This window comes from Chiroxiphia lanceolata, chromosome 14 (genome assembly GCF_009829145.1).
Source record: "Chiroxiphia lanceolata isolate bChiLan1 chromosome 14, bChiLan1.pri, whole genome shotgun sequence".
NCBI lineage: Eukaryota > Metazoa > Chordata > Aves > Passeriformes > Pipridae > Chiroxiphia > Chiroxiphia lanceolata.
The window spans coordinates 3,576,745-3,589,345 of record NC_045650.1 but is presented as its reverse complement, the minus strand read 5'-3'; the positions used below and the strand labels follow the sequence as shown (position 1 = coordinate 3,589,345).

At 50.1% G+C, this 12,601-nt stretch overlaps 1 protein-coding gene across 1 annotated transcript; it reads right to left on the bottom strand.

Annotated features, from left to right (window-relative positions):
- Positions 1-215: 215 nt before the first annotated feature.
- Positions 216-7,358, bottom strand: TBX22 (T-box transcription factor 22). Its single transcript, XM_032702013.1, has 8 exons — positions 7,139-7,358; positions 6,917-7,040; positions 6,485-6,586; positions 6,098-6,272; positions 5,717-5,881; positions 5,424-5,488; positions 5,260-5,345; positions 216-2,461 (listed from the first exon to the last, which is right to left on the bottom strand). Exons 1-8 carry the CDS (start codon positions 7,272-7,274, stop codon positions 1,851-1,853), a joined length of 1,464 nt encoding a protein of 487 aa, XP_032557904.1. The 5' UTR covers positions 7,275-7,358; the 3' UTR covers positions 216-1,850.
- Positions 7,359-12,601: the final 5,243 nt, after the last annotated feature.

Below are 12,601 nucleotides of genomic sequence, written 5' to 3'. Positions count from 1 at the left end.
AAGTTCTCTGTTGCACAAATCCATGACTGAGTTGGAAGAGCCTTCCAGAGTACAACCACATGTTGGGGCTGGGAGGTGGTCACTCAGCCCATGGGGAGCTGGACACAGTCTGTCCGGGGCCAGCAGTGGATTTGCCATGGGAATTCAGTCACCACCGAAGATGAAGGACGGTTTGGAAATAAGGACTCCCAAAGGAAAACAGAAGTTTCTTCTTTTTTTTTTTTTTAATAAAAACAGTGAGATAAACTGCTAAGAAACAGCATGAGAAAGCAGGTTTGTTCATTTTTACAGTTGTACAGACCATTTAGCACAGCCCACTATTTCATACTGGTATCACTGGGGGCTCTATGAACACCCAAAGCAGGAAAATTAGGGAAAATGACGCTTTCTGAATTTTAGCAAAGTCTCATGAAAGTCAAAGCGTGACTTTTTGTTATTTTAACAGCTTTTGATATTGCTTGTTCTGTTCTTAATTTGTTGTCTGTTATGAATGAAAATAAAAGCAAAACTCTGATATCTGTTTTGAGTCTTAAACCTGCACCTAATCCCTCTATAATATTGTGTTTGTAAATACAGGATTAATCCCAAAATGTGGCTGGTCCCTGTCAAGCATTTTTTTCCAATCTCTGCCACATATCAAGTAATAAATTTGACTGTACGTAGAGACTGAACATTGACCAAATAAAGAATAAAAACCTGTGTCCTGATTTACTGTGAGTTATACTGTGCCCTTGAGAGCTGCAGATTATTTACAGGAATAACAAGAATATCCACAGGTTACAATAAAACAGACAGGACTTTTGGAAGGAATTGAAAATCTCATGTTCCGGGGCCTGTGGAGTTGTAACTCTCCATAAAGGATCTGTGTTCTCCATGGGACTAAGCCAGGAGCATCCTTTCCCCTTCCCTTGGACACAGGCTCATGGATGTGATCCCAGGTGGATCTTCTGGGGCTGAGAGCACTGGGTAGGAAAAGTGTCCTGCAGGGCTCCTGGAGGTGTTTCATCCCACACAGCTCTCCAAGATGGATCCTCCAGGTCCCTCAGCATGGATCCATTTTGCCGTGGGAAGGATGTGTGACCCTCATCCCTGTTGTTCCCACCACGCTGTCAGTGCCAGTGCTGCTGGAGTGCAGGTCCTGGAGAGGCTCTTGAGCACCCTCCACCTTCTCCCCATGTGGTAGGAACACATCCATCTTTCATCCTGCCTTTCTTTACCCTGGCAGCAGACACTTGAATTTACATCCCCACGGGATCCTGGAGAAAAGGCACTTTCATGTCATTAATTAGGACCCGTTAGAGCCAAGGGAACTTGAGAGCACACTCGGGCATTTGGCCAAATGCAGCTCCTTTGCCGACTCCAGGTCTTGGATAGTCCCTTTGAAATTAAGGATAAAACTGGAGTAGGTGAGCAGCAGCTCCCCAGGGATAAAACTGGAGTGAGTGAGCAGCAGCTCCTCAGGACTCTGAGTTGATTAAAGGCAAGCGAGAGAGAGAAAACATATTTGTAGAAATACAGATGCCTCCAGTCCCACTTGAGAGTGCAATTATCAAAAAAGTGACTGTACAGTTTGCTCTCAACCTACAACCGTGACATAAACAGGATCAAAAGGGATCACGTGGCTGTGGGTCATCTCAGACTGTCCATGCTCCAAGATCTTGCACCCTTCTGAATCCTCTACCCTCCCAACACCACGACACATCTGCCCACAAAAGAAAGGGTTAAAAGCCTGGACATCCCTCTCCTGTACCACGAAGTGTTTCAGAGTCAATAACTAACAAGTTTGTGGGTATGAAAGGAAGGAAGGACTTGCTTTACATATCAACGCTTAGGAATATTCTGTGATTCCACTAAAGGCAGTGGTTAACTGTGGGGTGCCAGCTGGAGTGGTGACATCTGCCCTCGCTCAGAGCGGCCGGGACGCTGTCACTCCCTTTGAAATGGCCTCCTGCATTCATCAGTCTGGATGGCACAGAGAAGTTATAACCATACAGGCCATATGGAGGATGTAAAGAACAATTAAGTGCTTCCCGAGCAATGGGACTTGATGGGAAAATGTTTCCAGATGCATGTAATCCATACAGCATTTGACCAGCAGAGCCGGGCACTTGCAGGCACTGAGTGTTTAAGTCTTCGGCTTTGGCGCTTTTCAGGTTGGTTATGCCGAGGGAGGACAGTTTGGGCACATCCACTGTGAAGTGGGGTAGGAGGTGTGGGTTGGTGCCTCCCAGCTTTTTGTGGCTCGGAAAGATGAGAGACTGTTGTCTTAAGAAGCTCGTAGGGCAGATCTTGTAGTAGAGGGGCACGCTGAGGTTGGGCAGGAAGGTCTCGGGGCACGACACACCGATGTTGCTCCCCGGCAGGTGGAACGTGGGAGGGGAGCACGAGGGAGAGAGCAGGGGGTTCAGAGGAGAGGGGGTCCCACCGCTGGAGGTCACCGGGGAAGAGCTGGAGCTCCCACCTGAAAAGGAAAACAGAAATCATCCAGGCTGGGCTGGCTGGTGTCCACAGCCAAGGAACCCTCGGGTGTCCACAGCCAAGGAACCCTTTGAGGACTCCTGCTCCCACTCCATGTCTCCCTGCTGCCAGTGTCCATCCAAGCACAAACTCACTCCAAAACCCAGCTCCTGGGAAACAAGAAGATCTATCCATAAATTATTTGTTGATGTTACATGGCACTACTTCAGGAACAATATTCACACATGGCTAATCCCATTCCATGGACTGGGACCACTGTAAAGTCCAGTTCCACGCACCTGATGGATCCGTACCTGGCTGTGCAACTGATAACCTTCCCCTCTTACACACACCATGGCTAGTTCAGCTTCCCTGTTTTTCATGCAAATTCCAGACAGCTTTTTCCCCTTGGATATAAGAACAAAAAAGCATATTCAGCCTGGTGGAGAATTTTCTGTACCTTCCTGCTCACAGGAATTGACTCATTTCACTTGGCTTCCCAAGCAATTTGAAATGTAGCGCTGAATGCTATCGGTGTCTCCAGAAACTTAAACCCACATGTCATTTTAACATTCCCCTTTCTGAAAGGGATGAATGAACACTTTCAGAATTCGGTAGAAAAGCAACACCAAGGAGCAAAGCTGAGGCAGGGATGAGATGGCTGCTCTGAGGTGGGAATGGTGCTCCAGGGCAGCCAGTTCTGGTGCTACACAGATGTTGGTTTGATCTCCTGCCGGTAAGGAGCTGTGTGTCCGCTGCACAGTCATTACCAAATCCTTCCAGAGGGTTTCTTTTTCTCCCCCTTTTTTTTTAATTTCTTACCAAAGTGACTGGGAAAGGAAAGAAGGGAATGTGGATCCATTTGTGCTACGTGTCTTCCCCTATTTACGCCGAATTCCAAGCGATGCACTGCCTGGATGTGATCTGATCGGAATTCACACGCAACCAGCGACCCGGAATCGGCTGTAAAACCCCACCACTGTAAAATCAAACTGACATCTAAGGTTTAGCAAACCTTAAAACACCTTAAAAAAACCCACAAAGATTTTGGACGTGGTGCAAATTAATTTCCTCTCCCAGATCAGCACCCAGGCTCGGGAATCCAGGGAGGTTTTGTGCCCTGAGGATCTCACCCTTCCCGGCTGATGTCAGTGGGGCTTCGGTCCTGACACCAGCAGGGCAGGATCCAGTCCTTTCCCAATATACACATCCTGATGCCTTCCAGGAATCAGGGACTTTGGATTATGGAGAATAATGTGACTGAGTCGATATTTGTGAGTGGGAGGCAGTGACTGAATCCCTACGTGGTTGGATCCAGCAGAGCAAACCAGGGGTAGGATTCGCTTTACAGTATCCTAAGCAATATCACCCAACTTCCAGAACAAATCTGGGATTGGGGATTGCAGTAGAGAGGACAGAACAGCTCAACGAGCAGATGTTTTCTGCCCTTTCTGTTATGTTTAAAAATCAAAAGTTTATGGCCAATTCTTTCTTTAGGACGTTGATTGTAATTTCATTTAGTTTGCCTCCTGGTTATAGAGCTTTGGGATTTCTATTTTTCGGCTTTTCTTCAGAAATATAATTTTAGCATTAATAGAATTGGAGATTTTGTTATATTTACATCAGTCCAGGAATCTGACCCTGAAAAAAAATACCAATTACATTAAGAAAAGCATAAAAAAAAAAAATTAGAATTTCCAGGTAGCCCAAATATTTTAACATATGTACAATAATATTTTAGCATCTTTTAGCATTGCAGTTGCTGTCATTTCATTCCCCACTGCAGCTCCTCCGCCAGTTCCTCTCCCCAGTGCTGGCAAACGGGTTCAAAAGGGGCTTTTTGAATAAAATATTTTGTAGATATAAAAATTTTATTATTGTTATTATTACTATTATTATTATTATAGTCGTTAACATTAATAATAAAATTACTACTAATAATAATAATGATAATTTAAAAAAATCTAATTCTTTTTATAAATTTATAATTTATAATTATAAACCTTTTAATTTCTCCGTAGTCCAATTTTTTTGTGTCCCCTTTTCTTCGCCTGCAGAACATGAATTTTTCCTGTGATTTTTTGCAGCAGTTCCCTGCAGACACAGATGACTTGGTGTGTCCCAAGACTTAGAAGAGTTCCTAACCTAAACGAGACTTAAACCGGCGACTTTAAACCCAAGCTGGAGCCTCCAGCGTGCAAACAAGCTGTTAGGTTTTTTTTCCTTCGGCGCTATGAATAATCAGTTTTCAAATATTACTTCCAAAAGTCGTTTTACGGGAAAGGGCTGTAAGGGGCCGGTGTGCGTTTGCCAGGATGAGAGAGAACATTTTCCCTTAAAGCTTCCCCCTCTTCCCTGCGTTTCGGTGGGACTGCTGTATCCTAATAACAGATAATTTTCTTTTCTGTTGCATAACGCGTTTGTCGGCGCAGAAGCCGCCGCTGCAGAAGACACCGGCCGTCACTATTCCCACGTTTTTAGCTGATACTCCTAAACCGGTTGGAAGCAATTAGTGGAACAGGATCAAAGCCGTAACAACCCGACTCCAAATTAGCCTCCTGCACACTCACAGATTTTTTTTCTGCCCATCTCACTCTGATTTCAGCCGGGGGCTGGGGCAGCGCCGTCATCCTGCTCTTCCCGCTCCTCTCAACGATTTGCACAGGAATTTTGTCCAAACCCTCGCGGTATTAAATCCCCACACGGCGAACGGTTCGTTTTCTGGACCCACCGCGTCATCCTGGTGGTTTGAGCCCCGCGGGGAGCCCCGAGCCCGCGGGAGAGGCAATGGACAGGACTTACCGTGGCTGTCTGCGCCGAAAGCCTTGAAATCCAGGGCGAGGGGCGGCCGCCACGGGTAGGAATCCAGGAGCCCATCCAGGACCCCCCTGCGGGGGGACAGCGGGGTGAAGGCGGTGGGACCGGGGGCTCGGCGGGGCGGGCGGCGCAGCGGCCCCGGCTCTTACCTGTTCCTACCGGGGTCCCGAAAACCTTTGGCGAAGGGATTCCTGTCGATCTTCAGCTTCGTGATCTGGAGGGTGGGAGCGAAAGGGGCTGTTGGGGCGCGGGGTGAGGAGGGACCGGCCATCGGGGCTCTCCGTCCCCCTCGTTCCTGTCCCGTCGGGGCTCTCCATCCCCACAACCCCCGGGTACCGTCGCAGCTCTCCATCCCCTCGGCCGGTTCTCCGTACCTTCGGGGCCCTCCATCCCCCTGATTCCCCGTCCCGTCAGGGCTCTCCGCCCCCCCGATTCCCCGTACCTGCTGGTTCTGGTAGGCCGTCACGGTGGTGAACTCGGTCTCCTGGAAGGAGAAGGTCTGCACCCCCTCGGCCGGCAGCGACTGGATCTGCGCTAGATCGAAGCGAGAATCCTGGGCGATAATGTGGACGCGGGGCTTGTACTTGTGCATGGACTGCAGGATGATCTGTGCGGGGCGAGAGGCGGCTGAGACCCCCCCCGGAGGGAGAAGGGCAGGAAGAAAACTCGAGGCGAGAAGTCGGTGAGACCCAGCCCTCAGAGCCGGGGCAGGAGGGATCGGCCCCCCACCTTCCCAGCGCTGCCCCTCGGGCTGATGTTCTACCTCCTCGGGGGGATGCTCTGCCCCAGCCCACCCCCCTCGTCGGGGCTGCCCCACACCTACGTGCCCCTTGTCGTCCATCTCGTTGTTGGTGAGCTTCACCCGGTCGAAGCTGATGATTTGTCTCATCCAGGTCTCCCCCGAGCAGGGGGAGTCGGGGTGGATGTAGAGCCGCGGGGTGATGCACGAGTGGTCCGTGTTCCCCGCCACCATCCACTGCGAGCTGTGATAGACGTACCTGGCCCGGGCCGGGCGCGGTCAGGCGGCGGAGGGCCCGTCCCCACCTGCCCCCACACCCAGGCACACCTATAGAATCTATAGGTGCGTGCGGGGCCCCCGTGCGACACAGCGTGTCACGTTCGGCCCCGGCCGGGCCGGAGCGCAGACCGCGGACAGCCGGGCAGGGGGGACCCGCGTGGGTGTGGGAGCTCCCCGCCCGTCCCTCCTTACCTGTATCTTTTGGAGTCCACCGGGACGACGTCGATGGCGATGTAATATTGCTGCAGCGGATCCAGCCCCTTCACCTTCACCCGCACCGACGGGAACATCCTCCTGCGGGCACAGGGAAGGGGCTGAGCAAGAGCTGCCGCTTACGGGCCGAAAAGGGGCTGGAAAACTATAAACGGGCATCGGCAGGGGGGAAAAAAAAAATCGAACTCAACGAAAGTAGGGGAAAAAGGGGCAAACGAAGAAAAATAGCCCAACAGAACAGAAAAGCCCCAAACGACAAAACAAAACAGAAAAAAAAAACCAAGAAACAACACCACCCCCCTAAAAAAAAAGAATACGGGGGAAAAAAGAGAAAGAAAATAAAAGGTAACGGAAAAGCAAAGTCCGAGCGAGGCGGCGGGGGGCGGTCAGGGCGGGCCGAGGGGTCGGTACCTGCCGGCCTTGGTGATGATCATCTCGGTGCCGATGTCGTGGAACCTCCTCCAGAGCTCGGAGCCCTGCAGCTCCACCTGCACCCCGGCCGGCCGGGCCTCGGCGCCGGCCTTGGGCCGCTTCTCTGCGGGGAACACAAAGGGGAGGGGGCTGCTCGGGAGGCTGCGGGGGTAGAGGGGCGGCCCTCGCCCCCCGCCGCCCCGGGGTCCCGCCGGTACCGACCCGCCTCGGGGGCTCTGCGGGCCGAGCGGCAGCCGGGGCCGGGCTCCTCATCGCGCCCCTCCGGCACCTTCCTCTTGGCCGAGCGGCCCACCAGGGCTTCCACCGAGAAGGCGTGAGCCCGGGAGCTGAGCGCCATCCCCCCCGGGCTGCCGGGGGTCCCCCCGGGCCGCAGCGGGGCTCAGGCGGGCGGCGGCGGCTCCATCCCGGCCCGCACCCAGCGCCCCTCGCCCGGCCGCCGCACCGCTCCCGTCGGGGGGCAGCGGCCACCGCCAGATCCTCTTGCATCCAACTGAGTCAATAGACGGCTGCAGCCTCCTCTGTTTGTTTTGGAAACTGGTGGGAGCATAAGAAACATTGAGTGACATTTCATGGGAGTAACGGGGAGGGGGGGAGAAGGGGAGGGAGGAGAGAGCGGGAGGGGTGTGGGGGTGAGGGGGAAGAGGAGCCGGCCCCGTCTAGGATCAATAAAAGAGTTACTGTTCTCCATTAAATTGTAAAACTCAAAGAAATTTGACATAATTGCACACTAGGGGCCACTTTTCCAACAAAAGTGCAAATAACGTTTAACCAGAAACAGCGCAAAAGGGAAAAAGAAAGAAAAAAAAAAAAAGAAAAACAAAGAGAGAAAAGGAGAAAATAAAAAGAAAAAAAAAGGGGGGGAGGGAGGGGGAAGAAAGAGAAACGGGAGGGAAGTAAAAGCGAAAGGGGGAAAAAAGGGGATAAAAGAGAGAGGGAGCCGTGCCCCCCCCCCTCTCCCCCACGGGCCGGTCACACGCGGCCCCTCCGGTGTCCCCGGCACGACAGACCCGGTGCCACCCCCGGGCTGTGACAGCGCCGGGCACGAGTTCCGGCTCGTCTCCCGGTTTTCCTTTGCTTTTCGTTTGTTTCGTTAGTTGTTTTTGGGGTGTTTTTTCAAGGCAACAAACCCGCCCCCCCCGCCCGCCCCGGCTCCTCTTCAAAGCACGGCCCCGCCGCGGCAGCTGCGCTGAATTAGGGGTAGAAATCCTCGTTTTCCACGCGGGTAGTCCCGGGGAGCCCCTGCGCGGCCGGGAAATGGGGGGTCGGGGCTGGGGGGTCTCCGGCCGGGACCCTCAGGTGCGCACGGAAAGGGTTGCGTGGGATTTGCGCGGCATTCCCCCCCCTTCCCCCCTGCGGGAACCTCCCCACCCTGCACAGGTTGGATGCCACCGGGCTGATTTATTTGCCAGCCGGGAACCCTCCCCAGAGCTGGCACCAAAGGGGATTCATGGGCTCAGGTGGGTTTTGGGAGGGGAAATGGTGTTCGCGCTGGGCTGGGGGGGTGTCACCTCCCCCCTATCCCCCGCTCAGCGGGGAGGTCAGCCAGGAGAGATGAGCCTGAACCGGAAAAAAAATGTGGGAAGGGATAAAATTCACAGACCAGCTGAGAAAGCAGGTTTGGGCGGGGAGGGAGCTGCTGCAGGGCTTCGGCGTGACAGCGCTCCACGCTCTGCTTCCAGGTGCTCCCGGAGTTGCAGGGAAGCCCTGCTTTATCCAAATGTTTATTTTTCAGCATTTCCTTCTCTGTTTGTTAGGGTTGGTGTCCTGGTGCATGCATTCCCAAACTTTGGGCTGGCAGCAGGTTGTCTTTGTGCAGATCATGGAACGGTTTTTGTTGGAATGGATCTTTAAGCTCATCCAGTTCCACCCCCTGACGTGGGCAGGGACACTTTCCACTATCTCAGGTTGCTTCAAGCCCCGTCCAACCTGGCCTTGGACACTTCCAGGGATCCAGGGGCAGCCACAGTTTCTCTGGGCAACCTGTGCCAGCACGTGGTCCAAAATATGTATTCAAATGCCCCAAACTCACTCTATTGTCCTCAAAGTCCCATTCCAAGGACACTCCTTACTCAGTTTATGGTGGGCTTTGTGCATTGATACTCATTTATATGCATTTATAACAACTGATACTTTTTTAATAGACATTTATACACGAAATTCTGGGCAAATCTCACTGGGACAGGGGTTTGATCAAGGAAAAGACGTTGGAGGAGGGGAATGGGTGCAGGTACAGGTGCCAAAAGCCAGAGCTCAGCATCCAGCCTGGACACCTGTTTGGAAGCTGCCAACTTCTCTGGCTGCTGCCCTTCCTCCTGTGCCAGCTCTGGTTTGGATCATCCCTGCAGCCTGATTTGGGAGACGAAAGTTGGTGTGCCAACTTCCCAAAGTCTGTAAGAAAGATCTGGCCAGGCTCCTGTTGAACCCTTGGTGGAAAACTATTGTTTATGGCACTGGGGACAGATGTATCTGAGCTGTAAAATAAGTCTATAGAGGGGTGTTTATGGAATTTGCTTCCCCAGAGCTCTGGTATCTGGGGTTACATGGGAGAGGAGCTCACCCCAACCCTGGAAGGAGCTCAGGAATCTCTTAGTCATCCTTGTCCTCCTTCTGTCCCTCAGAGAGGCTGATGCTGATGAGATTTAACTTATTATTGAGGGGTTTGGTGTTTCTCACCCTTCACAAAGTGTCTCAAAATACAGAGACCAGCTATGTTGTGCTGTAATCTGAATTATAAATGGGTTTGTCCCTGTGTTACTCCATCCTCTCTGTGATGTCCACCAGCAGTGGCCTCTGCTCATGTGGTTTTGTTTCCTACAGGCACATCCAGGTGGCCTTGCCCAATGCCTCTGTGGGACAACGTCCAACCTGCTGCAGGGGCTCCTCTGGGATGTTATTCCACAGGACATGATTCCCTGTCAATGGCAGGAGGTTGGAATTAGGCAATCTTGAAGGTCCCTTCCAACCCAAACCGTTCTATGATCCCTTGGGGCAAGAAATGTATGGAGAACAGGGTTGGGGAAGGGAATTTGGGGGTTACCTCCTGCTCCAGGCAGGATCAGCCCCTCCTATGCAGATCTTTATTTCTTCTTACAAAGAGAAATGAAATTTTACAAACATGTTCATAATTAGAAGAGCATAAGCTCATGGTTTCCAGGGAAGGTGACCAGCACAGCCCGGCGCTGATCGAAGCCAGCTGAGGGCATGAAGTGTGAACCTTTATCTCTGCTGACATGACATATTATTAAAAAGTATTTTGAGTAATCTTTTATTTCCTCAGCATTGCAACACATTTCAAGAACTTGGCCGGGGATCAAGCGAGCCTTTTTAATTTCCTACAATGAAAAATAAAACAAAAATAAAGCCCGATTGAGATGATATAATCAGGAACATTTTGAGGGTTTAGGTCAAATTAATGTGTCAGAGAAGGGTTTTCAGGGGACTTGGAGAGCTTTAATCTGTCAAAGGCTGACTCAGACCTTGCTTGGGCTCTGTAATCTCATTGTCTTTACCAAATTATGGGATGGTATGTCCTGTATTAGTGTCATCAGAGTTGAGCAAATAATCAGTTGGCATAAAGTTCAGAATAACTAACTTAATTTTAAAGCAAGTGTTATACAATAAGCCAGAAATGTTTGCTTAACTTGAAAATGATCTTTTAATACTGTCCATTAATGTGTGAAAGCACACAGGTAACCTCCAAATACAGCCTTGCCTGGTTACTTTTGGGGCAGTTTTTAGGAGATTGGACTGTGTTTGAGCTGTCCTCAATTTTGCCAAGTTTACCTTACATTTACCAACACAAAACAAATCAAACCTAAAGCAAATCAACCCTGACTTCTGGTTTAGGGGTAACACTTTATCATCACCTACACTCAATTATTCATCTGACACTTTTATATCCTCACTCCATCATTGATTTATATAAAGCCGCAATTATAAATTTGGTGCTTGGACATTTTGGGTTCTAATGGATAAACTCAAGGATTGTTCGTTCTCTGCTTCACAAATCATCAGCAAGAAAATACTTATTTATTTATTATTTGGGATAAAACATGGTTTCCAACCCTGCAGTCTCCAACCAGGGGGATGCAGCACTGTTGCTCCCATCACACAGTCTCAGCCATTGCTTATCCAGTGTTTAATGACACAACAAGCAATCAAGGCTACAACTGGGTGTGGGTGCACCTCTTCACCCACTGGGTGTATCTGAGGTGGGATATGCTGAGTAATATTTTTGGGTGGTGTAACTCCTCTAGCAGAGAAGCAGCTGGAGGGAGCAAAGCAGATCTCTTGTCTCTGTGTGCTCTTCTCACTCCAGCCTTGGCAGCACCAACCACATCCACTCCTTAAAAATCTTCCCTGTCCTGTAAAGAAGCATTTCAGCATTGATTTAACCCTCTTTGCTTCAGGACTCACCCTCCAGTCGGCTTTTTTCCTCCAGTTTCCCAACCTTACTTCTACCAGTAAATAAAGGATTGGAGCTTTTTTTCAGATCCAAACCTATTTGCTTGTTGTGAATCATGGAATGGTTTGGGTTGGAAGGAACCTTAAAGCCTATCCAGTCCCATCCCCTCCATGGGCAGGGACACCTTCCACTAGCCCAGATTGCTCCAAGCCCTGTCCAACCTGGCCTAGGACACTTCCAGGGATGGGGCAGCTGCAGCTTCTCTGGGCAACCAAAATATAATATATAAACATATTATAAACATAAATTAATGTGCTGCCTCACATGTAATAGGGATAGACCTGGCACTGAAGAAATGCAAGCCATTATTAATATTTCAATGTACAAATAATATCCTTTTCTTGGATAGGAAAAATAAGCTTATGGATGAGACAGTGTGCCACAAACAGCTGCCACTGTCCACATAGGAAAGGGATGGAAGGTTTGTTATGGGAGGACATTAATGCTGGAATAAAACAGTTTCTAAATGCCCTGGCTAATACAGAGGCTGCAACTGGAGAGGATGAGACCCTTCTGTGGCTGAAATAACACCTGACTGGGTTCTACAGGAGCTGCAATTGGCAACATTCAACTTCAATTGTTGGAAACATAACCACCATTTCACAGTAGTCATTAACTAATTACTTATTAACAGATCAAAAAATATTTCTTCTTCCTAAAAATCTTTCACGCAGAAACAGCTGAAGGCAGAGGAAATCTTGGCAGAGGACTCCCCTAGAAGGGTAGAACAGCTCAGGAGATGGTTTTCCCTGACATTCTCAAATGTCCTGTCCCACAGCAGAGCTTTAAGTTCAGTCTGTGATTATTTTGCCCATCTTGAACTTTGAAGAACCTCTGCTCTTCTCACCAAGCACAGTGTGACAAGGTTCTCTCTCCATCCCTGCTGGGCTGTGGCACCTCTGGGCCAACTCCATCCAAACCAGGAGGTGATGGCAAAGTTCTACCTGTCCTTGTCTGTAGGAACCAGATCCTGAATTAATTTCATGACAAAAATGACAGGCCTGAGCAAGAAATGACCAGTTTATGGTGGTGGCCAACGAGCACTGAAGTTTCTTGGTTGAGCTCCTAAGGAGGTTCCTCACTGCCACGTGCACTGCATTAGTTAAAGATATATTAAAATAAATCTCCATGGTGTTATTTTATACAGAAACCCCCCAGAAGTCTGCTCAGGGAATAGGATTAAACCTTAAGGAAATGAT